Consider the following 22,885-nt stretch of genomic DNA (forward strand, 5'->3'; position numbering starts at 1 on the left):
GAAATCCACCTGCCTCTGCCTCCCAGAGTGCTGGGATTAAAGGCGTGCGCCACCACGCCCGGCCATTGCAGGCATGTTTTGTTGTGCCCAGGTGATATGCTTATTTCTGACTCCCCTGTGTCTGTGTCTAAAGTCAGTAGTCTCACTTCTATCAGCCATCATGGATTTATAATTTGTTTAGTTCTAGAACCCACTGGACATCCGTTCTGAGTGTTCAGGATCCTTGTTGGAAGTCTCAGCTAGACCTCAACCTGTTTTCAGATCTGTGATTGGGAGTGGGTTTTCAGAGTTTGTCTTGACTTCTCTCCCCTTGTGCCTTCCTCCTGATTTCGACTCATGAGTTTAGTATGTCATTCCAGAAAGTCAGCAGGCTGTGTCTACTTTGAGAGGGGACGCTGTACACTTTTGAGTTCCTCAAGACTGGCAGTCTCATTCAGGGCACCTGTTGTGTGTGTGTCCGGGAAGTGGTACTGGCTGGCTATGGGTCAAACCCATCACCTTCTATGTAGTAGGCGCCTGTCTACTGGGTATTCCAGCACTCAGTGACAAAAGAAACAGCAGAAGGCAGATGTGGTGTCACCTGCCTGAGAATCTAGCACGTGAGGTCAAAAGTGAAATTTCACCCTAAGTTCAAGGGCAACTTGGGGGCCATATAGCAGTATCCTGTTTTACAAAAGACAATTATAAAAGTATAAAAAATTGTTCGAGAGGAACCTTGAAGTCCTTCCCAGATAGAAACCCTGCTTCACAACTAGGTTGTTGCCTCCTGCGTATTTGCTGTGCAGGCCCCAGGCTCTCTGCTAGTTCCTACCTGGCCTGGCATCTTTCCTAGTCAGATCACACACATGCTTATTGTTCTGTCCTCTGAGAAGTTGCTGCCCCCCACTTATTTGAAAGGCATGTGTTTGGTGGAAAAACTCAGAATACTCTGTAGGCAAGCACACTGCTGGGCCATGTAGACCTCATAGCCAGCAGTGTGATGAGCTGGGTTGGGAGGGGAGGGGAGGGGAGGAGAGAAGGCAGTTTGCCTCAACACGACTTCAGGAGTCCGACCTCAGTGGTTTATTATAGCACAGCACAGACTGGTGAAAGCTCTTCTGGGGATAATTTTTTTGTTTTTTGTTTGTTTGTTTGTTTGTTTGTTTGTTTTCGAGACAGGGTTTCTCTGTAGAGCCCTGGCTGTCCTGGAACTCACTTTGTAGACCAGGCTGGCCTCAAACTCAGAAATCCGCCTGCCTCTGCCTCCCGAGTGCTGGGCTTAAAGGCGTGCGCCACCACGCCCGGCTTCTTCTGGGGATAATTTAACTTAGTCCCATATGTACAACAAAGTACACTTAAGTCTCCCTGAGGACAGATCAGACTACATCAGTGACTGCATCAGAACTACTTGTAAGTTCATAAAGACAGGTTGTGTAGATTAACTGAGAACAATAAATCCATAAGGGTCTGGGGAGGGCCGGATGCAGGAAAACTCTGGTTGCACAGAGAGTGCAAAGATCACTAGGCTAGAAATTCCAGAGTGGCTGGCTCCAGCCTTCTGTGCCGACAAGGTTTTCCACTCCTACCCTTGAAGGGACAACTCTGTGTGATTCACACTCTAGTGGTTCTCAGCTTTCCTAAAGCTGTGACCCTTTAATAACCCATAAAATTATTTTTGTTGACTACATTTTAACTGTAATTTTGCAACTGTTTTTGAATTGTGGCGTAAATATCTCTGTTTTCCAATGCTCTTGGGCAGCCCTGTGAAGGGGTCGTTCGACCCCCCAGGTTGAGAACTGCTGTCATAGGCCTTGGTGCCTCCAACACACACACATTTGGATGCTTTTCATTCCTGGGTATTTGGACAAGCTCTTTATGAAGATGTAATAGAAGAACCTTTTGTTTCACTGTTAGCATGTTTGAACTGCTGATGTTAGGCTAATTTTAGGTCATTTGTTTCTTGAAGCTATTAGGAAAATGCCTCACTGAAGACCTCTATGTAATGTTCATTTTTGGATTCTTTTGTTTGGCTTTTCTGTTTCATGCATATATGTCTGTTGCAGGTGTGTGTACCTGTGTAGGCTAAATGGCAACTTTGAGTGGCATTCTGAGAAACCCTATCCACTTCCTTTGAGACAATGTTTTTTATTGACAGAACAGTTTGGCTGGAGTTTGGCCAGCAAGTCCCTGTTGACCCTCCTGTGTCTACCTTCGAGTGCTGACATTGCTAGTGGCCTGCCTGTTGTTGTGCATTCTTGGGCTCAAACTTATGTGCTTATGCTTGTGAAGCAAGCACTCTGCCATTAACTTCTGTTGAAGTTAGGTCTCATGTAGCCCAGGCTCACCTTGCAATCCCTATTTGCCTGAAGATGACCTTGAATATCTGATCTTCTTGTCTTCCACTCCAGCGTAATGGCAGCACAGGTGTGATGGACTACTGTACTGCTCTTCCCTTTTTTAATTTAAAAATTTCATTAACCAATTAGTCCTTTTGAGACAAGGTCTCATGGAGTAACCATGCCTTGCTTAGATGATACTCGGGCAGATAGATAGACTAAGCTGGCCTCAGTCTTACAGAAATCTGCCTGCTTCTGCCTCCTAGGCCATTATGCCTGACAAAACTTTTATTTTATTTAATTTTTTCTTAATATTTTGGAGTGTTTTGCCTGTGCATTATCTGTGTACCATGTGCATGCCTGGTTCTCCAGAGTCCAGAGAAGATGTCATGTCCATGGAATAATGGATGTTGCGGGCTGCCATGTGGGTGCTGGGAACTGAACCTGGGTTCTCTGTAAGAACAACAAGTACTCTTAACTTCTGAGCCATCTCTCTGGCCCCTGAGGGGCTTCTTGTTTGATTGTTTGCTTCTTTTTTGTGATGTATTTATTTAGTGTGCATTGTTGTTTTGCATGCATGTATGTTACGTTGTCAGATCCCTGGAACTAGAGTTGCAGACATTGGTAAACCGCCATATGGGTGCTGGGAATTGAAGAACAGCCAGTTCTTCTCTTAACCACTGAGCCATCTCTCCAGCCATCTCTCCCTCCACCTTTTTTTTTTTTTTTTTTTTTTTTTTAAAGGTAGGGTTTTTCTGTGTAGACTGAGCTATTCCAGAACTCTGTAGACCAGGCTGACTTCAAATTCACAGAGCTCCACCTGCCTCTGCCTCCCAACTACTGGAATTAGGGGCATATATCACTGTGCCTGACTGTTGCTTTTAATATAAGATTCTTGTTATATAGTCCAGGATGGCCTTGAACTTACTATATAGCCAAAGCTGGCCCCGAACTCACAGACTTCCTGCCTTCCTCAGCTCCTGAGTGCTAGGATGATAGGCATGCCCCATGCCCAAGTCCACTGCATGAACTTTGACATGCAGGTTGACCTTTTTATCCAAGTCCTTTCAGTGTCTGTTGCCCTGTCCTCTGTTATGAGTATATTGTGCCCTATATAGTTGATGCTTTGCTCAGCTCAGGCTGCAGTAGCCAAAACTACTGACTGGGGACATGAACAGCATTCTGTACACTTCGAGAGATAGAAACAGCAAAATTAAGGTGCCCTCATGGTATGTTCTTGGGAGAGGACTCTCTTCCTGAATCTTGGAGCCATCCCACATGGTGTCTGTATACTCAGGGCAGGGAAAAGGAGAAAGCATGAAAAGTCATTGTCTCCTTTCCCTAGCTTCTAGGTTTCTGCCAGAAATGGAAGCTGGAGCTTCGCACACTCTTAAGCACATGCTGTACAGCTGAGCTAAGCTCACCCACAGACATCAGCAGTCTTGCTTCCATTGTGGCCCCAGGGGACTGTTTTCCTGTTCTCTGAGGCAAGTGCTTCCTCCTAAGCATTCTAGGAAGACAGCAGTGGCTGACTTGTGTCTTAGGCTGGCCTCAAACATACTGCTGTGACTATTAACTAGCCATTCCGAGGGATTTTTATAGGGGATATTATCTTAAGGTTTCAATTGCTTTGATAACACAACCAAAAGCAAGTTGGAGAGGGAAATGTTCATTTCATCTCAGGTTACAAATATCAGAGGGAACTCAGGATAGAAGGCAGGAGCTTGGGTGAAACAAATGATACAAAGACTGGAGGAAGCCTACTTTCTGATGGTGCCCAAGGCTGGACCATCCACAGTGGGCTTTCTGTATCAGTCATCAACAAGGATAATGCCCCACAGGCTTGCCCATAGGACATTCTTACGGAGGCATTTTCTCACTGAGTTCTCTTCTCAGATGACTGTAGCTTTATCGTATTGACAAAACACTAGCCAGCATTGAAGTTCTCTTGAATTATTCTAAAAGAATGTGGGTTGCCATATTGCAGCACAAAGCCACTGTCGGGGGTTATAGTATTTTGTTTTATTTTTATTATTTGAGACAAAGTCTTACTGCCTTGCTGCAGCTGGCAACCTGTGTCGGCCATTGTGCCTGAAGCACAGAGCCGCTTTTCTAAGCCATGGGGGGACTGAAGGCAGCAGTCTCCCCTTACACAAGTGAGCTTTAGGGGATGGTGCTGAGTCAGCACTGTAGCACTTTCTCTTCTAAGTTCCTGGTGCCAGTGTCACTCTGCTTGTCCCTGGCCTCATACGCTTTTTAGAGTTGTGTGTCTGTGGAAAATTGAGATGAAGGGCTACAGAAATGGCTTAGCAGTTGAGGGCATTGACTGGTCTTGCAGAGGACTTGGGTTTAATTCTTAGCGTGCACATGGCAGCTCCCAACTGTCTATAACTCAAGATTTAGGGGATCTCATGCCCTCTTCTGGGGTTCCTATTGGGGTGACAGGCACATATATAGTGAACAGAAATACATAAAAGCAAAAAAAAAAAAATTTTTTTTAAATATAACTGAGACTCAGCCCGAGCATTTTAATGCAAATTTTAGGGTAGAGAAATGATCAGGCCTCAGCCCTTCTTTACCTTCAGAGTCATGGATGTGCCTCGTCTCCTGTCCTCCTTGGTTTCTGATGCTGTAGCTCAGACCAGTCTCCTTCGTGTGATCTCTGCATTTGGGTCCCGGGGTGGGAACTGGGGAGTCTTTGCTCCTGACAGTCACTTTCTTGCAGCCTCTGGATGAGACCAGCCAGATGAGTGACCTCCCTGTGAAGGTGATCCATGTGGAGAGTGGCAAGATCCTCACTGGCACCGACGCCCCGAAAGCCGGGCAGCTGGAGGCCTGGCTTGAGATGAACCCAGGGTGAGTTAAATGCTTCCTTTGTGGGACTTGCAGCATTTGAGGGCCAGATCAGGTTCTAGGGAAAGTAAAGCTGCTACTTGCAGGCAGAGCTGCATCCAAATACTGCTGTTTTTCCTAGGTATGAAGTAGCCCCCAGGTCAGACAGTGAAGAAAGTGGCTCTGAAGAGGAGGAGGAGGTAAGAGACCACTTTGTCTTAACTGTTGTTGGGGTTTCCACCTTGTTTGTGGCTGTCACCCTGTGGACTGTGCCCTTGTGCCTTGTGTGCTGACAGGGCATGGTGTGGCAGGGGCAGCCACAGCTCTGGGCTTGCCTGGAAGTGGTGCTTCAGAGCTTTGCTAACTTGTAAACTGTTTCCATTCAGGGCAATCCAGTTTAATCATTTTCTCGGTTGCACTGGCCACATTTCAAGCGCCCAGCATCACTCCTCTGAACGCTCTGCTGCTTTTGCCCATTCATCAGTGCTGTGATTGAACAGTCATGAGTGCGTGCTCCATATATGTGGCCGCCACGCCTCTCAGTGTTCTCTTGCTCATGCCTCTTGATGGCTCCTGCCTACATCTGTTTCTCCCTGGGCTTTGTGTTCCCCTTCTCCCCACATCATTAGGCTGATGGAATGCCATCTACTTGAGCCTTCCCTGTTGAGTTGCTGTGTTAGAAAGAGGACTTGTGGTTTTATGTCTCCTGGAGTCTAGAGGGCCACCTGCCTACATAAGAGTCAGTTTTAGGTGCATACGTATATATTTAAGCTGTTTGTTTGTTTGTTTCAGATAGGGTCTTGCTATTTTTTGTACATTCTGGCTTGAAGCTCAGACATGCATCCTCCTGCCTTTCTGAATGCTAGAGCTATACCTGTTACTACCATGCCCTGCAGAGAATACTTTGTTCTAATTTAAACAGCTTCATTGAGATCTAATTTACATAAACTGGAAAGTTCAGTTATTTCTTAGTTAACATATGGAACTGTGGCTCAGCTCCTCACCCAATCAGAAAGCAACCTTTAAGCTGTCTGTGGCTGTCTGCTGTCCCTTCCCTTTATGCCCAGCAAGTCACAGAACTGTTTGTTTGTTTGTTTGTTTGTTTGTTTTTTATTTCTTGTTGGATGAGTTTTCCTGTATAGCCCAGGCTAGCTTCAACTTAGTATCCTCTAACTTGAGTCTCACGAGTACTAGGATTACAGCCATGTACCCCACACAGCTCACCACTCTGCTTTCCATCTCCAGATTAGCCATTTGTAGACTTGCTGCAAATGGAGTCGGAGCACCAGTGTGTGGCATGTTATCGAGGTTCATCGTGTGTTCTGTGTAGTAAGAACTTGATCTTTTTATTGCTGTGTTGTGTTCCATTGTATAAATATACCACATTTTGTTTACCTGTCCACCATCGGTTGACACTTGTATTTCTGTTTTTACTATGAATAATTATGTTGTGAACATTTGAAAACATGGTTTGTGTGGACATATGTTTTCATTTTTCTTGGGTAGATGCCTAGGCGTGGAATTGCTGGGTCACGTGGTAAGTTTATGTTTACTTTCTAAGACTGCCAACTGTTCTCCAAAGTGGCTGTACCATTTCACAGGTTCCAGTTTTTCCATGTCCTCACCAACACTTGGTATTGTCTGTCCTTTTCCTTATGGCCATTATAGTGGGTGTGTGGTGGCATCTCATTTGGTTTTCATTTGCATTGCCCTAGTACGCAGTGATGTTAAGCATCTTCATGTACACATGTGCACCATCCAGCCATCTTCCTCAATGGAAGTCTGCTCAAGTCTGGTCTTAACTGGGCTGCTGTCCTAATGAGCTCTCAGCCCTTACTTATTCTAGATACACATCTCTGACCCAGTGTATAATTTGCAAATATCTTCTCCCAGTATGCTTGGTTTCTCACTCTTTGTGTGTGTGTATGTGTGTGTGTGTGTTACCTGTAAATATATAAGTGTAGGCACACAAACACCAGTGTGTATGTAGAAGTCAGAGGACAGCCTGAGATGTCCATCCTCACCTCTACCTAGAGCCTGGAGCTCTCTTTACTGCTGTGTACTACAGGTGAGCTGGCCCACATGTTTCTAGGGATCCTTCTTTCTCTGCCTCCCATCTCACCATAGGAGCACTGGGATTACAGACATGCAGTACTGAACCTGGCATTATGTTGCGTCTGGGGATTGAACTCAGGTCCTTACACTTGTGTGCGAGTGGCTCACTCATGTAGCTGTCTGTCCAGCTTCCAGCGTGTGTTTAGTGGTTTCTTATTGTCTCTATCACTCTGTAGAGTGAGAGTGATTGCTCCTGTACTCTTGATTTTGGTAATTTAGTGATTTGTCTCACTTCGTTGGCTGATCTATGCTTAAATTATTGAAGTAAGGCTTTTGGTTTTGGATGTAAATAGTGTTTAAACTTATATGATTTTGGTTTTAGACTTAATGATTTTATTCATGTGTGTATGTCTTGTGTCTGCTGCTGTCAACAGGAGCCAGAATAGGGTATTGGATCCTGTATTGGAACTGTAGTGCAGGCAGTTGTGAGCTCCCACCGTGCGCACAGGGATTTGTACTCACAGCCTTTGGAAGAGCATTATGTGCTCTTAACAGAGGAGCCATCTCCTCGGCCCTACACCTATATGTTTATCCCTATTCACCCTTGGCTACATTTCATAAACGTGGGTTTTGAGATCTTTTTTCTTACTGTGTATCACTCAGGCTTGCCTTGAACTGTTAGGCGGGGCTCAAACTCCAAATCCCCCTGCTCCAGCCTCCCAAGCATGGGTAATTAGAGTTGCATGCCATGGTGCCTGGCTTCATAAATGTTACTTTTTTAGCTCCCCAACTCCCCAAAAAATCCTAAGCATTGTACTTGCTAGATAAGCATCGCTGTGTGTCTCATACATTTTAATGTCTTTGGCTTGTTGTTTGTTTATTTGTCAGGGAGTTGGTTTTGGTTTTTGTTTTTTGTTTTTGTTTTTGTTTTTTTTTTTAAGACAAATTTTTTGTTTGTTTTTGTTTTTTGAGACAGGGTTTCTTGTGTAGCCCTGTCTGTCCTGGAACTCAACTCTGTAGACCAGGCTGGCCTCGAACTCAGAAATCCGCCTGCCTCTGCCTCCCAAGTGCTGGGATTAAAGGTGTGCGCCACCACTGCCCGGCTCGAGACAAGTTCTGTTTATTATGTAAAGCCACTCTAATTCTCTGTCTTAGAACTGACTTTGTAGCACAGGCTGGTCTTGAACTCAGAAATCCACCTGCCCTTGTTGTCTCCAGTGTTTTTGTTTTTGATACCGGGTTGAAATAGGGCCTCACATAATCAAGAGAAGTACTCTGTACCACTGAGCCCTAGCCCCAGCCACTGTTTTTTACTTGTATATTTTTGGCACTCAGGAAAGTTTTATTAAAAGCAAAAGTATGCACACATACACATGACACACAAAGGGAATCCAAACCCAGAATCCTGATATTTTAATTAATTTTGTTGTCAGTTGATCTGAAATGTGAAATACTCTCTAAAACTTCCTCTAACGTCTGTTATCGTGTGTGATGCCTATGAGTAAGACTAGGCCTGTGTGCTATGTGCATGTGGAGATGGGAGGACTTCTCCCAGGAGTCCGCTCTAGATCGCTTACTGTGGGATCCAGAAATAATACTTGGGCTATAGGATAATGTAATACCACTGTGCTTTTGGTTATTAATTTGTTTTCTTTCTGAATTTTCCTTCTTTTCTCTGTGTATGAATATATGCAGAGGTGAGCATTTGAGGCGGTTTTGCTCTGTTTTCCAGGCTGCCTTGACCACATGGTGATTCTCCAACCAGAAGTGTGGCTTTATCCTTTCTCTTTCTCTCCTCTCCTCTCCTCTCCTCTCCTCTCCTCTCCTCTCCTCTCCTCTCCTCTCCTCTCCTCTCCTCTCCTCTCCTCTCCTCTCCTCTCCTCTCCTCTCCTCTCCTCTCCTCTCCTCTCCTCTCCTCTCCTCTCCTCTCCTCTCCCATGTACAGCCTTTTTCCATTAAAATGATTTTTGTTGTGTTTGGTTTGGTGTGCTGGGTTTTGTTTTTGTTTTTAAGTTTACTATAACCTTTTTTGTAAATGTTTGTTGGAGCTGTGCATTTATTTAGTAATATCTTTGTAATCACACAGATACAGTAGGCATCTTACTCCATTTCATAATTTTAAGTTGGTTTTGTTTGCTTGTTTGTTTTTCAAGACAGGGTTTCTCTCTGTAGCTCTAGCTGTTCTCACTCTGTAGATCATGTCTTGAACTCAGATCTATCTGCCGCTGTCTCTTAAGTGCTAGGATTAAAGATGTATACCACCATTGCCAGCTAAGTTGGATTTTTGAGATAGGGACCTAATGGTTCAGCCACAGGGAATATGACACTCCCAGTGATTATGAACCCATGATCCTCTTGCCTCAACTTCCTGAGTGCTGAGATTGAGCACAGTATTCTTGAAATTAACGCATTATTCACTCTGAACCCTTTGGAAGATGTTAGTATAGAAGTAGTAAGTGAAAGTGTTTTTATAGCAGTTTACATTCATGGGTATATGTACCATTTCTGATGCTCTTGTGGGGTTTTCCAAGAATGTGTTTTATTGTGTGTCTGAATATATGCATGTATGTGCATGCAGAGTCCTGAAGAGGGTATCAGATTCCTGGAGTTGGCAGGTTTTTGCCATGACTAGCTCTCATGAGTGTGTAGTAGGCACTCTTAGCCTTAGTACTATCGCTGTAGTCTCTTCAGGTGATGTTTCCCTCCAGGGATTTAAATTATCCGGTAGCATGTCTTTGGTTTTGTGTGTTGTGTGGTAGTGGTTGGTTGGTTGGTTGGCTCTTTTTCACAGTTTTGCTGGGGATTGGTCCCAGGTCTTTATACAGACAGGCAGGTGCTCTACCGCTGAACCACACCCCAGCCCTCTTAGAAAAATTTCACAGTGTCTGTCTGCCAGCAACAGGTGCTCTTCAGTCTCTTTTTCTGGGGTGCTTTTGTATTTCGGGAAGAGCAGTTTAGTTGAATGTGTCAGTCTTGGTTGACTGTCCCTCTCCTCTTTGAACATATGATTCTAACCTTAGTGGTTTGTTTTTGTTTCTCTGTATGCTTGGTTGTCTCTATTCAAGCGTGAGTGCAGGTGCCTGCAGAAGCCAACAGCGGATAGCTCATCCCCTGGAGCTGAGGCTATGGGCCCTTGTGAGCTGCCTGGCATGGAGGCTGGGAAGCGGACTTGGTTCTTCTGCAAGGGCCGGAGTATATGTTCTTACCTACTCGGGAATTTTTGCAGCTCCCTTGTCGGCAGATTGTTTCAGATGAGATTTCAGCCGCCTATTACCACTTCCTTTGTTACCTGATAGTTCAGTTTGTCTCTTTTGCCTTGTAGATTATCTGTCTGGTTTTTTAGTAGAGTCCACCCAAAGTTGTCTTGATATTTATCCTTCTTGCTGTGTGTCCACCTTGTCTGTGAATTATTTTCGTTTTTGTCAGAGTAGGAAGTGGATAGATAATCTGGTTGTGCTTTGTGGTTCCTTGTTGATTGACTTGAGCAGATGCCCAGCTCTTCAATGGCTCTGTACACACACTACAGATAGTCCTGCTTGGAACAGCTCTGACAGATGTGGACGGCCAGGAACAGCTGAGTGCCTTTTCTTCTTATTTATATATTTAGCTCTTTGGTTGTTTTTTGTTTTGTTTGTTTTGTTTTAGATAGGATCTCACTATGTAGCCCTGGCTGGCTTAGAACTGGGTATTTAGACCAGACTGGCCTCAAACTCAGAGATCTCCCAGTTAGCTCTTTCAAAGGATTATGACGCCTCCCCGTCTAGGACTATAGCTGACATAGGATTCTTTGTTGCTGCAGTACACACCAGGATTTAAAGCAAGTTGGGGAGGAAAGGGTTTATTTGATCTTAAAACTCCCAGGCCACAACCCATCACTGAGGAAATTAAGGGTGGGAGGTCAAGAGGCTGAAGCAAGACCACAGAAGATTGCTGTTTACTGGCTTGCTTCCAGGCTCATGCCACCTGTCCTCTGGGTGTCGTGACCAGTGGCTGAGCTTCCCACAGACATGGCCACAGGCCAGTCTTATATCACCCCAGTTGATATCTTTTCCCACCATGACTCTAGTTGTTGTCAGGTGTCCCAAGCTAACCAGCACAGTGGCAGATGTCTAAGGGATAGCATTCCTAAGTTCATTCTAGGAACTCTTGTTTTCGTCACTGTGGGTACTGCTACTTTTGACTTAGCTCGATTTATTTTCCTAGTTCAATTTCTGGTTCCCTATAAAAAGATCCTATTTCTATGCCACTTATGAGTGATGGGTCCTAAAATAATGTGGCAGAAATTATATGCAAACAGTGGAGCCAGTGAGCAGTCTGTATTCTGTCATGGCTCTGTGTTCAAGGCAGTGCATTCCAGAAAAATGCTGTTTTTATGTCTTCCTAAGATAGTGTATTCTCAGGGCCCTTTTGGTCTCTGCATGTGTACAACTCCACCAGTCACATTCACATCTTCACAGGTAGAAGTAGCATGTACTGACCTTGGCTGAGATTGCCACCATTTTTCCCTGAGGTAGGCAGGGCCACCACTGCTGCCAAATGTTAGAAATGCTCTCAAACTTGGGGTCATAACCTGTACCTCAAGTTAGGTCTGGCCACCTGTCCTCAATATGCCAATTAAAAGAACCACGTTAAAACTGAAAAGAAGAAAAGGATATAGTCAATGTCGCTACCTTCAGAAGATGGATAAGAAAACCAGGAACCCTCTCAAATCTGTCTTCAGGATCCTGACACAAGATCAGAGTTTAAAGGACCAAGGTTGTGCACACTGATCAGTGCCTATCAAGGTGTGGTCCTCCCACCACTGGCCCATCATTGTCTGGGTTTCAGTCTTATCCTGTCAGTGGTCTGACAGTTATTAGGATTGTTTCAGAGCTCTTTCTAAGAGACACATTACTCTTGGGGCTCTTTCCTTTAGCATGAGATTTCTGGGAAAATTTCCTTTTCTTTGGAGTCTATTGTTTCAGTAGTTAAATAGACTAGACACATAAGTGTTTGATTTGTTTTGAGGATATCTTTTATTTCTACCAGACTGGATACAGACTCTGCCACCTTGGCTCCCAACCACAACAGACTTTATATTGTTGGTGGGCTAGACTGAAGAGCCCAGATAAATAGAGTGCAGTCTCCTGCTTTTTTTCCCCCAGAAGTTAGCGGCATTTCCAAGATGAATCTGCTGTGCTCTAACTCTTGGAGCTTGAATGGTCATTTGTTTTCAATTTTGTTCATTTTGTATCTTCTGGAAAGAGAATCTCCTGACCTCCTTTAGCAGTTTGCCCCACCCCCTGTCTATTTCTAGCCACACTGTACTTCATTAGATAGCTGCTGCTTTTCTGCATTTGGTGATGAGAGCGACCTCCTTGTTCCCAGTGATTTGGAATTGTGTCGCATGGTGTGGGGGGTGGGGGGAAACTTGTCAGAGTTTGATTAGAACTGTTTAACAGTTATGTAAAAACACATTTTGTACCATTAAGGTTGAACCTTCCCGTGTGCTAGGCAAATACTTTCTCACTGAGCTATCTCCCTGGTTGTTAATCTTCATTCCAGACAAGATCCAACTACATTGCCAGATTACTCAAATAATAATCTGTATTCCTCAGGTTCCTAAAAACTGGGGTTAGAGCCATGTGCCAGTTACATACAGGATTTAAAAATCTCTCTAGCAATGCTACGAGAGTTGAAAAGAATCTACTGTGAACCTGCAAGGTTCATATAGGAGAACAAGAGTGCTCAGTACTGGAAACGCATTCCTATGTATTTGTTGAACATGGTCTGCAGAATTCCAATGTCAGCTGCTCGGTAAACGCAGGGAGGTCCTGTAAGGAGATAGCATCCAGTGAGCTCACTGGGAAGGCTGTGTGAGCTGAGATGCCTGTTGTCTCTAGATGAGCAGAACCTGGAGGTAAAGCACACACATTGGTCGTGAAGTCAGCTGTGAAACTGGAAAGCTGTTTGAGTTGGTAGCGTGTAAAGGTGTGGTGGCTGCTTTGGAGAGCAGCAGCTACAGAGATTCCCAAGATACCCTTGCAAAGAACATGCAGTCTGCTAGGGAAACTAAAGGCTTACCCAGCAATTCAACGGGAAGGGCAGGAAGAGGCAGACACCACTGCATTGGGAAGGAACATCTCTTCCCCTGGGATTGCTAGGGAACCAAGATGACGTGGCACCTCTCTTGGTAGGAGGAGGAAGAGGAGCAGCCTCAGCCCGCACAGCCCCCTACACTGCCTGTGGAAGAAAAGAAGAAGATTCCAGACCCAGACAGCGATGATGTCTCTGAGGTGGACGCCCGACACATTATTGAGTAAGGGGTCCCCATGTCCTCATCTGCAAGCTCTCTTTAAAGTGGCACCAGAACAAGTGGGCAGAGTCCCCGGCCTTTCCCTTTCCATTGTGCTTTGTGTCTGTCATGAGATTGTTCTCCCTAGGTGGCCTTCCCAGTCCTGACACAGCCACTGAAGGGCCACGTTTGTTTCCTACAGACTTCATTAGTCTCTGTGGTGACTGACATAGAAAATGATTCCTTGCTAATTATAAGCTGTGGAAGTGCAGCTGGGCAGCCACACAGCCCTTGTTCCCAGAAGCCTCCTGCTGGTTCTGCCAAGAAACCTGTCTGGTCCTGTGTCCACTTCCAGAGAGAGTGGCTACATTCTCTTTCCTTTTTGTTTTGTTTGCACACATCCATCCAGGCATTGTGGTGTGCGTGGCTTCTCATCAAGCATTTGTCCTGGGATGGCCGAGTGTCTGCAGATGTAGAGAGCTGCTCCCATCTTGTACAGCAGTATTACAGCCGCATGCTCTGCTCTCTGTTCTCTGCTCACCCCTGGTGTTGTGTGTGCAGGGTCTCTCTCACATTTTGCTCTTGAAACCACAGTTAAAATTTAATGTGTTGATTTGATCTTTGTGGTAAGAAGTTGATAAGAGACCATTATAGAGAAATAAGATAGATATGATAGAGAAATAAGAGTACTCAAATCTGAAATGCTCCAAATTCCAAATGTTTCCATTTTCACAGCAGTTTTTATTTTCTGATGGGAATTGTGAAATTAAGATCTCTATAGATACTACACCAGCTGAAAAACTGCAGAATCTCAAACACATAAGAATTTCAGATAAGAATGTTCAACCTTGTGGTGGCTCATGCCTTTAATCCCAGCAATCCTGTGTCAGCCTGGTTTGTAGAGTGAGTTCCAGGACATTCAAGGCTACACAGAAAAACCTCTCAAAAAACAAAACAACAACAAAAAAATATTTAACCTTGGGCTGGAGAGATGGTTTAAAGGTTAAGGGCGGGGTTGGGGATTTAGCTCAGTGATAGAGCGCTTGCCTAGCAAGTGCAAGGCCCTGGGTTCGGTCCTCAGCTCTGGGAAAAAAAAAAAAAGACAAAATAAAGGTTAAGGGCACTTGCTGCCTTTACAGAGGCCTGGATTCAGTTCCCAGCACCCACATGATGACTTCAGCCATCTGTAACTCTAGCTCCAGGGAATCCTCTGACTTCCATGTGTACCACACACACACACGCACGCACGCACGCACGCAGTACACATACATACATATCAGCAAATACACATAAAATAGGTGAGTCTTTAATAAAAGAAATTTTGAGTGCTGGATCAAAGACATGTTATCCCTATGCCTGATTTTGTTTTATTTATTTATTTTTTTTTAAAAATTTTAAGATTGGATCTCATCCTACAGCCTATGCTGGCTTTCTCTCTCTCTCTCTCTCTCTCTCTCTCTCTCTCTCTCTCTCAAAGATTTGTTTATTTTATTTATATGAGTACACTGTAGCTGTCTTCAAACATACCAGAAGAGGGTATCTCATTACAGATGGTTGTGAGCCACCATGTGGTTGCTGGGAATTGAACTCAGGATCTCTGGAAGAGCAGTCAGTGCACTTAACCTCTGAGCCACCTCTCCAGCTGCCTATGCTGGTTTCAATCTTAAAATTATTTTACTTCCTGAATGCTGGAGTTATGTGTGAATGTAACCATGCTACACAGTTTAAATGACTTTTTAAATGGGAAATAAACAGCCATTGAAATGGTTTCTCTGGTAAAGACACTGCCAGTCCTTAACAATTCAGTTACCTGAATTCAATTACTGAAAACCCATATAATCAGTGACAAAGGCATGTATCCTGTATACACAGTCAAATTTATAATTGTTAGAAAAAGAGACTTTGCTGGGCAGTAATTGTGCACGCCTTTAATCCCAGCACTTGGGAGGCAGAGACAGGCAGATTTCTGAGTTCAAGGCCAGCTTGGTCTACAGAGTGAGTTTCAGGACAGCCAGTGCTATTCAGAGAAATCCTGTCTGGAGAAGGAAAGGAGGGAGGGAGGGAGGGAGGGAGGGAGGGAGGGAGGGAGGGAGGGAGGGAGGGAGGGAAGGAAGGAAGGAAGGAAGGAAGGAAGGAAGGAAGGAAGGAAGGAAGGAAGGAAAGGAAGGAAGGAAGGAAGGGTGGGTCTAAAGAGATGGCTCAGCACACACCACTCTTGCAGAGGACCTGGTTTTGGTTCCCAATACCAGTGCTGACTGGTTCACTATTATCTGTAACTTTAGCTCCAGGGAATCCAATACCTTTTGGCCTTTGAGGGCACATTTACTCATAAACACAGAACCCCTCTGCCACATAGACGCATAATTAAAAATCAGATCTTTTTTTTGGTGGTTTTTGTTTTTCGAGACAGGGTTTCTCTGTGTAGCCCTGGCTGTCCTGGAACTCACTTTGTAGACCAGGTTGGCCTCGAACTCAGAAATCTGCCTGCCTCTGCCTCCCGAGTGCTGGGATTAAAGGTGTGTGCCACCACGCCCGGCTCAAATCTTTTTTAAAAAAAGAAAAAACAATTATTGAGCCAGGAGTGAAGTAGATACCTGTAATTCCAGCGCTTAGGAGGTAGAGGCAGGATTAGGCCAGTATGGTCTATGTAGCTAGTTTTAGACCACTCATGGCTACAACAGTGAGACTCTGGCTTTAAAAAAAGAAAAGAAAAAGTAGAAGGGGAAGGGCCCATGAGCTGGCTCTGCTGGCAATGGTGGTTGATGTTGATGTCAAGCCTGAAATCCTGAATTTGGTCTTCAAAGCCCACATGGTACAAAGAACCAACTTTGACTCCCACATATCTGTGGTGGTGTGTGTACACTCTTATATACGCACAAATAGACGACGTTTTAAAACCTCAGAAAGTTAAAATAAAAAGTTCTTGAGCCAGGTCCTGAAATGTGTGGCTTAGGATGGAGAATGGCAGATTCAAGGCCAACCAGGGCTACCCTGTCATCAAGACCCTGTATCAAGATTAGGATAATCTTAAAAAACAGCAGCAAAATGAGCTTAGATCGTCTCAGACAGGTCCAGTTACAGACAGTGCTGGTGTCTGCAGCTCAGTGTGCTAGGTGAGCAGCTGCTCATTTAATTAACACCAGTGCATTCTGCCATGAGGAGTGACAGGTACCCACAGTAGACCTTGTTGATGGGCTTGGGACCTATGTCGTCTCAGAGACGATCATCTGGCCCTTAGTGGGTTAGAATCAGCTGCTGCCTGTGGAGTGGTTCCCACCTCTGTCCCTTGCAGTTTGTAAGTCACAGACAGAGGCAGCTGATGTAAGCTAGTGGCAGTACATTGTCACAGACAGGAGCCTGTGTCCTCATACAACATGTGCTCCCTCCAGGAACGCCAAGCAAGATGTGGACGATGAGTACGGTGTGTCCCAGGCCCTTGCTCGTGGCCTGCAGTCCTACTATGCTGTGGCCCATGCAGTCACAGAGAGAGTAGATAAGCAGTCCGCCCTCATGGTCAACGGTGTCCTCAAACAGTACCAGGTAAGATGAGGCAGCTGGGAGGCTGGGTGGCTGGGTGTTGAACTTATAGGCAACAGTTACTTTTCCTGAAGAGCCACGACTTTTGTATCTGGTTTTGATGTTGTCTCTGAGAGAGGGTCTTAATGTTTATTCCAGGGTAGCTTCGAACTCACTATGTAGACTAAACTGGCCTCAAACTCAGAAGAAATTCATCTGTGTCTGCCTGATTAAAGGTGTTTAACACTACACCCAACTAGTTTCCTCGTATAAAGCAGCTGTGGTCAAGTATGCTCGCTGCCAGAAGGCCTTAAAACTTAAATAAGCTGCCAGGCGCCAGGCATTGTATGAGCTCAATGCCCTCAGAGAGCCTCTCTCTGTACAGGCATGGACCTCACATAGATGCTCTGCAGCATGACTGGGATCTGAAGTTCCCTGGAACTCTGACTTTCTTCTGAAAGTAGAGGAATTGCCCTTTTTTGAGGAGGGTTTTCTATAAGGGTGAAAAGATCATGGCTCCACTCCCAGCTTGTCTGGGAAATTTTCTTTATCATGTGTTCAGGAGAGTTCCAGGACAGCCTGGTCTATATATAGATGGAGTTCCAGAACTACCAGGGTTATACAGAGAAACACTGTCTCAAATCAAAATCAAAACAAAATCAGAATTGAGATCTCTAGAACTGACGTGAAAGTGAAAAGGTTCTATGGTCCCAGCACTCAAGGTAGAGACAGCATCTCCAGCAAGGTGGCTAGCTAAATGTACCAGATTATAGAGCTCTGGGTGCAGTGAGAGATCCTGCCTTCACATACATATGTACATGCGTACATGGCCTGTACGTCATACACTTTCAGAACAGAAGTTTTAGGTGACCCAAGTTTTAGGTGACCTATATTTGGGAGCCATTCAGGTCTCCCTGCCCAGCACATGTGTCTTTTGAGTTCTTCTTTGTCTTCTAATCCATGCACTGAAGCCTGTCTTAAGCCTGGGTTTGAATCTCTGCACCCACTGTAGTGGCTCAAATCTGTGAGTACAGTCTCAGGGGATCCTGTCTCATGACTTCTTACATCCTCCAGGGCTATCAGACACACCTGTGGCACCTGCAGGCAGAACACTCACATACATAGAGTAATGAAATACGTCTAAAACGATTAATATATTTTTAATAAAAAATAGGTCGATTTCTGAGGTGGCATCTCATTTGTGTGGTTTCTGTGACTTCCATGTTGTGCTTTGATTGGGGCCAGAATGTAACAGTGAGACCACCAGCCACATTTTCTGACACTCGTAAAGACCTGGAGTTCAGAGTGCTTAATGAGTGACTGAATGTGCAGTGAGGACTGGGTTAGTGTTTGGATGAGGACCGTACATGGTGCAGAAGAGATATAGTCTATAGCAAAGGCAAGAAAACAGGAGAGCTGGTGTCTCTGCTACAGCGTGTTCCAGCTAGCAGAGATGGAGAAGTGGGGCATGGAGAAGGCTGCAGTGGTTTAAAGGTGTTTCTGTTGGGAACACATCAAGAAACATGTAGTCTTTTTTTGATAGCTTTTACATTGTTGTTAGGTGATAGTAATTGCTATTCTTTGGCTTTCATTAAAACGTAAGCAAATAAGTAAAGCAGAAGTGTTTGTTGTATAGTCATCCTTACCCAGTGGCTGTGATTCACAGGAAGTAGGGCTGGCAGTGAGCACACACCAGGAAAGTGGGGTCATCCAGGGCACAGGATCTTGGAGGGTAGCCACAGGTAGCATATTTGTTGTGTGAACTTGGTCCTTACATTTTGCCCTTTCAGATCAAAGGTTTGGAGTGGCTGGTGTCCCTGTACAACAACAACCTGAATGGCATCCTGGCTGATGAGATGGGGCTGGGGAAGACCATCCAGACCATTGCGCTCATCACATACCTCATGGAGCACAAGCGCATCAACGGGCCCTTCCTCATCATCGTGCCTCTCTCGTATGTATGGGCCCAACTCCATTCACAGCCTGGTTGCTGCATGGGTTTCTTTCTCCTGCAGGGTGGAAGTGGATTGTCTATAGAATGTGCCACAGGGTTGGTCTAGAGCCTCCCTGTGACCACCTTCCAATTCTCTTCACGTGATCTTCGCATCGTGGCTATCTTCTGTCTGTCTTCACTTGGTTGTTTCTTAAGTACAGAATAGCATGAGATATTTCTTCAGTCATGTCTGCATTTGGGAGATACATCAACCCACTACTGCCTGCCTCTAGGTTGAGAGGCAGGGCTGTGGAGCCCACCCATATTTCTTGGGTCAGCTCTTAGATTTCTTTAGAGGGAATTGATGGGGCTACTTTTGGCTGTTAAGCAAAGATTGTTGTAGTCTCTTGTGTCCTGCATTGGGCCCAATGTCCTCTTGTGACATATTTCAGCACAGCACAGGTGCTTGATTTTTGTGTGGCATCTCACAGAGTGTCCCACTCACCTCTGGCTTTCCGCAGTTCTGGAAATCTGTTGAATTTAAAACAAACAAACAAAACCAGTTCATCTGCCTCAGCCCTCCCTTGTGCAGGCTTTCCTTTGTGTTGGCATAACCTAGGTCAGGTTTCTGGCCCCCGAATCCGTTCCTTGCATCAGGGGTAGTCTATTCCTGCTGTTTCTTTGTGTGACTGGGCCTCATCCTTGAGCACAGTTCCTGAGCTCACAACCACATGTTCATTCAGAGACGTTAGTTTCAAATCTTAGTCCTTTTGTTTGGTTTTGGTTTTGGTTTTTCTTCTTTTTTTTTTTTTTTTCCTGGTGCTAGTATTTTATTTCTTTCTGTACATTAGGCCATGAATTCGTATGGAATGGGCTCCAACAGCTCAAGCTCTTTTCCGTTAGTCCTGTGCTTCTCTGGGTGGCGCAGGCTGGCGCTTCAGCTGCGCCCAGGTGCCCTTCTCTTTGGCTTCCTTTTTCTTCTGGTCGTTCTCCTTCACCCGCTTCAGGAAGCTGTCCCTGCTCTTTGAGTGCTTGATGTGTTCAATCCGCACATTGATCCTCTTGGCCAGAATTTTGCCCTTAACCTGCTTGTTGACAATGATGCCCACGGCATGCTGTGTGACATTGTAGACTCTTCCGGTTTTGCCGTGGTAGCACTCATGGGGCATTCCTTTTTGAACAGTGCCCATTCCCTTGATGTCTACAATATCACCCTTCTTGTAGATTCGCATGTATGTGGCCAAAGGAACAACGCCATGTTTCCTAAAAGGCCTAGAGAACATATACCGGGTGCCTCTCCTCTTTCCCTTTGTGTTCGTCATTTTGGCGAGTTACTGGAAGATGGCTGCGGCGGCCGAAAAGCGGTTTTGGTTTTTCGAGACAGGGTTTCTCTGTGTAGCCTTGGCTGTCCTGGAACTCACTCTGTAGACCAGGCTGGCCTTGAACTCAGAAATCTGCCTGCCTCTGCCTCCCAAGTGCGTGTGCCACCACGCCTGGCTTCAAATCTTAGTCCTTTACAAGTTTGAGACTTGGGCAGGAAGTTTGTTCCTGGATTGGGGTTTGTCTGAAGTCTCTTGAGGTTGTATTCCACTCACTCCATGTGTCAACAAAAGCCTGTAAACTGAGAATTTCCTGTTTATTTGTTTTATCCATTTATTTATTTTTTACTTACTTTACATCCCACTCACTGCCCCCCAACATCACCCCCTACCCCAGCCTTTCCCCTGATTCCTCATCCAATTCTCTGAGCAGGCAGGGTTCTTCCGCCGCCCGCCCCCCCCCCCCCCCCCCCCTGCCGCCCCCCCCCCCCCATATCCCTCCAGGCACTTTAATTCTCTGCAAGGCTCTGTGTTTCCTTTCCCAAGGCAGCCCAGCCAGAAGAACATATCCCACGTACAGGCAACAGCTTTTGAGCTAGCCCCCGCGCCACTTGTTTGGTACTCACACGAAAACCAAGCTGCACATCCGATACATATGTGGGGGAGACCTAGGTTCAGTGTGTTCTTTGCTTAGTGGCTTAGTCTCTGAGAGCCCCAAGAGTCCAGGTTAGTTGATTCTGTTCGTCTTCCTGGTTTTTTGTTGTTTTGGGTTTTGGGTTTGTTATTGTTGTTGTTGTTCAATACAGCCTTAGCTGTCCTAGAACTTGTTTTGTAGACCAGGCTGAACTTGAACCCAGAGATTTCCCTACCTCAGCCTCCAAGTGTTAGAATTACAGGTGTGCAGCCCCATTCTCGGCTCGGATTTCCCTTTATTGTTTGGTGGTGGCCTCCTGGCCTTAGCTGATGCCCAGTTCCTTCTGCCACTGGAGACATCACAGCCACCACATGTCCCTGTGGGTCCTCCATGGCTCCTTCTTTGTATGCTCTTTGTAGTTCTGCCACTAAGAAAAGGTGCCTTTTTCTGTCCTTAGCTGAATTTCTTAACGTGAAGACTCATGCCTTTGTTCTCTTGGGTGACAGCAGCCACAGACTCCCTGAGAGGCCCCTGTGCTTAACTCTCAGCTTCCCTTTGATTTGTCTTTTGTTCCTAAGGTGCAGTGACAATGAGGGACCAGTGCTGGCCTGATGCCATAGAGTGCACTTCAATCTCAGTTACTTCCACTAGTTTTGCACTTGTGTTTGTTATTCTGTCCAGGCTCAGCAGTTGTTAGAGCTTTTTTATGGCCTGTCATGGTTCCTCCATTTTTCCATAATTTTGACTTTGACACATTTCAATTGTTATTTATATTTTAAGACAGACTCTCACTATTTATCCCTGCCTAGTCTTGAGTTCAAGATTCTGCCTCAACTTTCTGAAAGCCTCTTCACTATTTTTTGTTGGAGATGTTGGGTATGGAGCCAGGGTTTTAGAATGCTAGGCAAGTGTTCTGCCAATGCACCATACTCCAGGCCAGTGCTGATGTATATTTCTCAGACTCCTGCTCCATCGTCACTGTGGGTACCTTGGGGTTTTCTCATGTCTAAATGGTCCCTTTGGCTGTGGAAGTGAAGTACCCTCTTTCTCCTTCTTTGTTGTCCACACCATGCTCATAGCAACCCTGACTGTGCTTCTCAGACAGGTTCACTGCTGGGGACTGTGGTTTTTTTACTACGTTGTTGTATTGAGTGCTCAGAGCTGTGGATGTGGATACATAAGCAGCATCTGGAATCCTTCCCTTTTGACATTCCATGTGTTATCAGTAGGCATATGTGTTTTATGGGTTTAGCCTATTGGGCTTATTTCTTTTGTTTGTTCATTGTTCTAACCTGGTCTCTTAGCTACAATCCCTACCCCTGTATGTAGCCAGTTCTGCCTGGTGTTAGAGCACGTCTTGCTTTTGTCCAGTTGATTTCCCCTGGCATCACTTTCCATTTCCTGCCCCAATTCTGGATCAGCTCATGCCCTAAGGAACCCCATGAGGCTGAGACAGAATAATATTTACAAGATTGAGGCCAACCTGGGCAGCACAGTGTTCCAAGCTTGTCTGAGATATAAAATGAGGAAAGGATAGAGAGATGGCTCAGGGGACCAGAGTTCCATTCCCAATAACTAAGTGATGAACCTACTTCCAGCTGCATGGAACTGTAGGTATAGGAGGTCGTGCTGTCTCCTGATGTTCTCAGTCTCTCTGAGTCACAACAAGCAACTGATTCCCAGGCTGGCTGCTTTGCCTGATCCGCACAGCTTGTAGTGAGAACCTCAGTTATTTTACCATTGCTGTGACAACACACCATAACCAAGGCAACTTACATATTCTGACTTAGGATTTCAGAGGGTTAGAATTTATGGTGGCAGAGCAACAGTATGGTGGCAGGAACACCTGAGAGCTCACGTACTAATCCACAAGCACTAGGTACAGAAAGACACTGGGAATAATATGAGCTTTTGAAATCTCAAAGCACACACCATTAGGTGTGTCAGAGTGTGTAAGGTGTGTAAGAGTGACACCTCTTACAACAGACCACACCTCCTAGTCCTTCC

General features: G+C 45.3%; 1 protein-coding gene across 4 annotated transcripts in view; it reads left to right on the top strand.

The window, feature by feature from the left end:
* Positions 1–22,885, top strand: part of Smarca4 (SWI/SNF related BAF chromatin remodeling complex subunit ATPase 4) — a 90,781-nt gene that overhangs the window by 29,655 nt on the left and 38,241 nt on the right. For all 4 annotated transcript variants that reach the window (XM_021172074.3, XM_085844466.1, XM_021172072.3 and 1 more), the window contains exons 12-16: positions 5,041–5,171; positions 5,290–5,347; positions 13,379–13,500; positions 16,866–17,016; positions 18,783–18,946. In XM_021172074.3, the coding sequence (XP_021027733.1) occupies positions 5,041–5,171; positions 5,290–5,347; positions 13,379–13,500; positions 16,866–17,016; positions 18,783–18,946 (626 nt within the window). The remainder of the gene's footprint in view (positions 1–5,040; positions 5,172–5,289; positions 5,348–13,378; positions 13,501–16,865; positions 17,017–18,782; positions 18,947–22,885) is intronic.

Source organism: Mus caroli, unplaced genomic scaffold, assembly GCF_978045245.1.
Source record: "Mus caroli unplaced genomic scaffold, Mus_caroli_1 scaffold_11, whole genome shotgun sequence".
Lineage (NCBI taxonomy): Eukaryota > Metazoa > Chordata > Mammalia > Rodentia > Muridae > Mus > Mus caroli.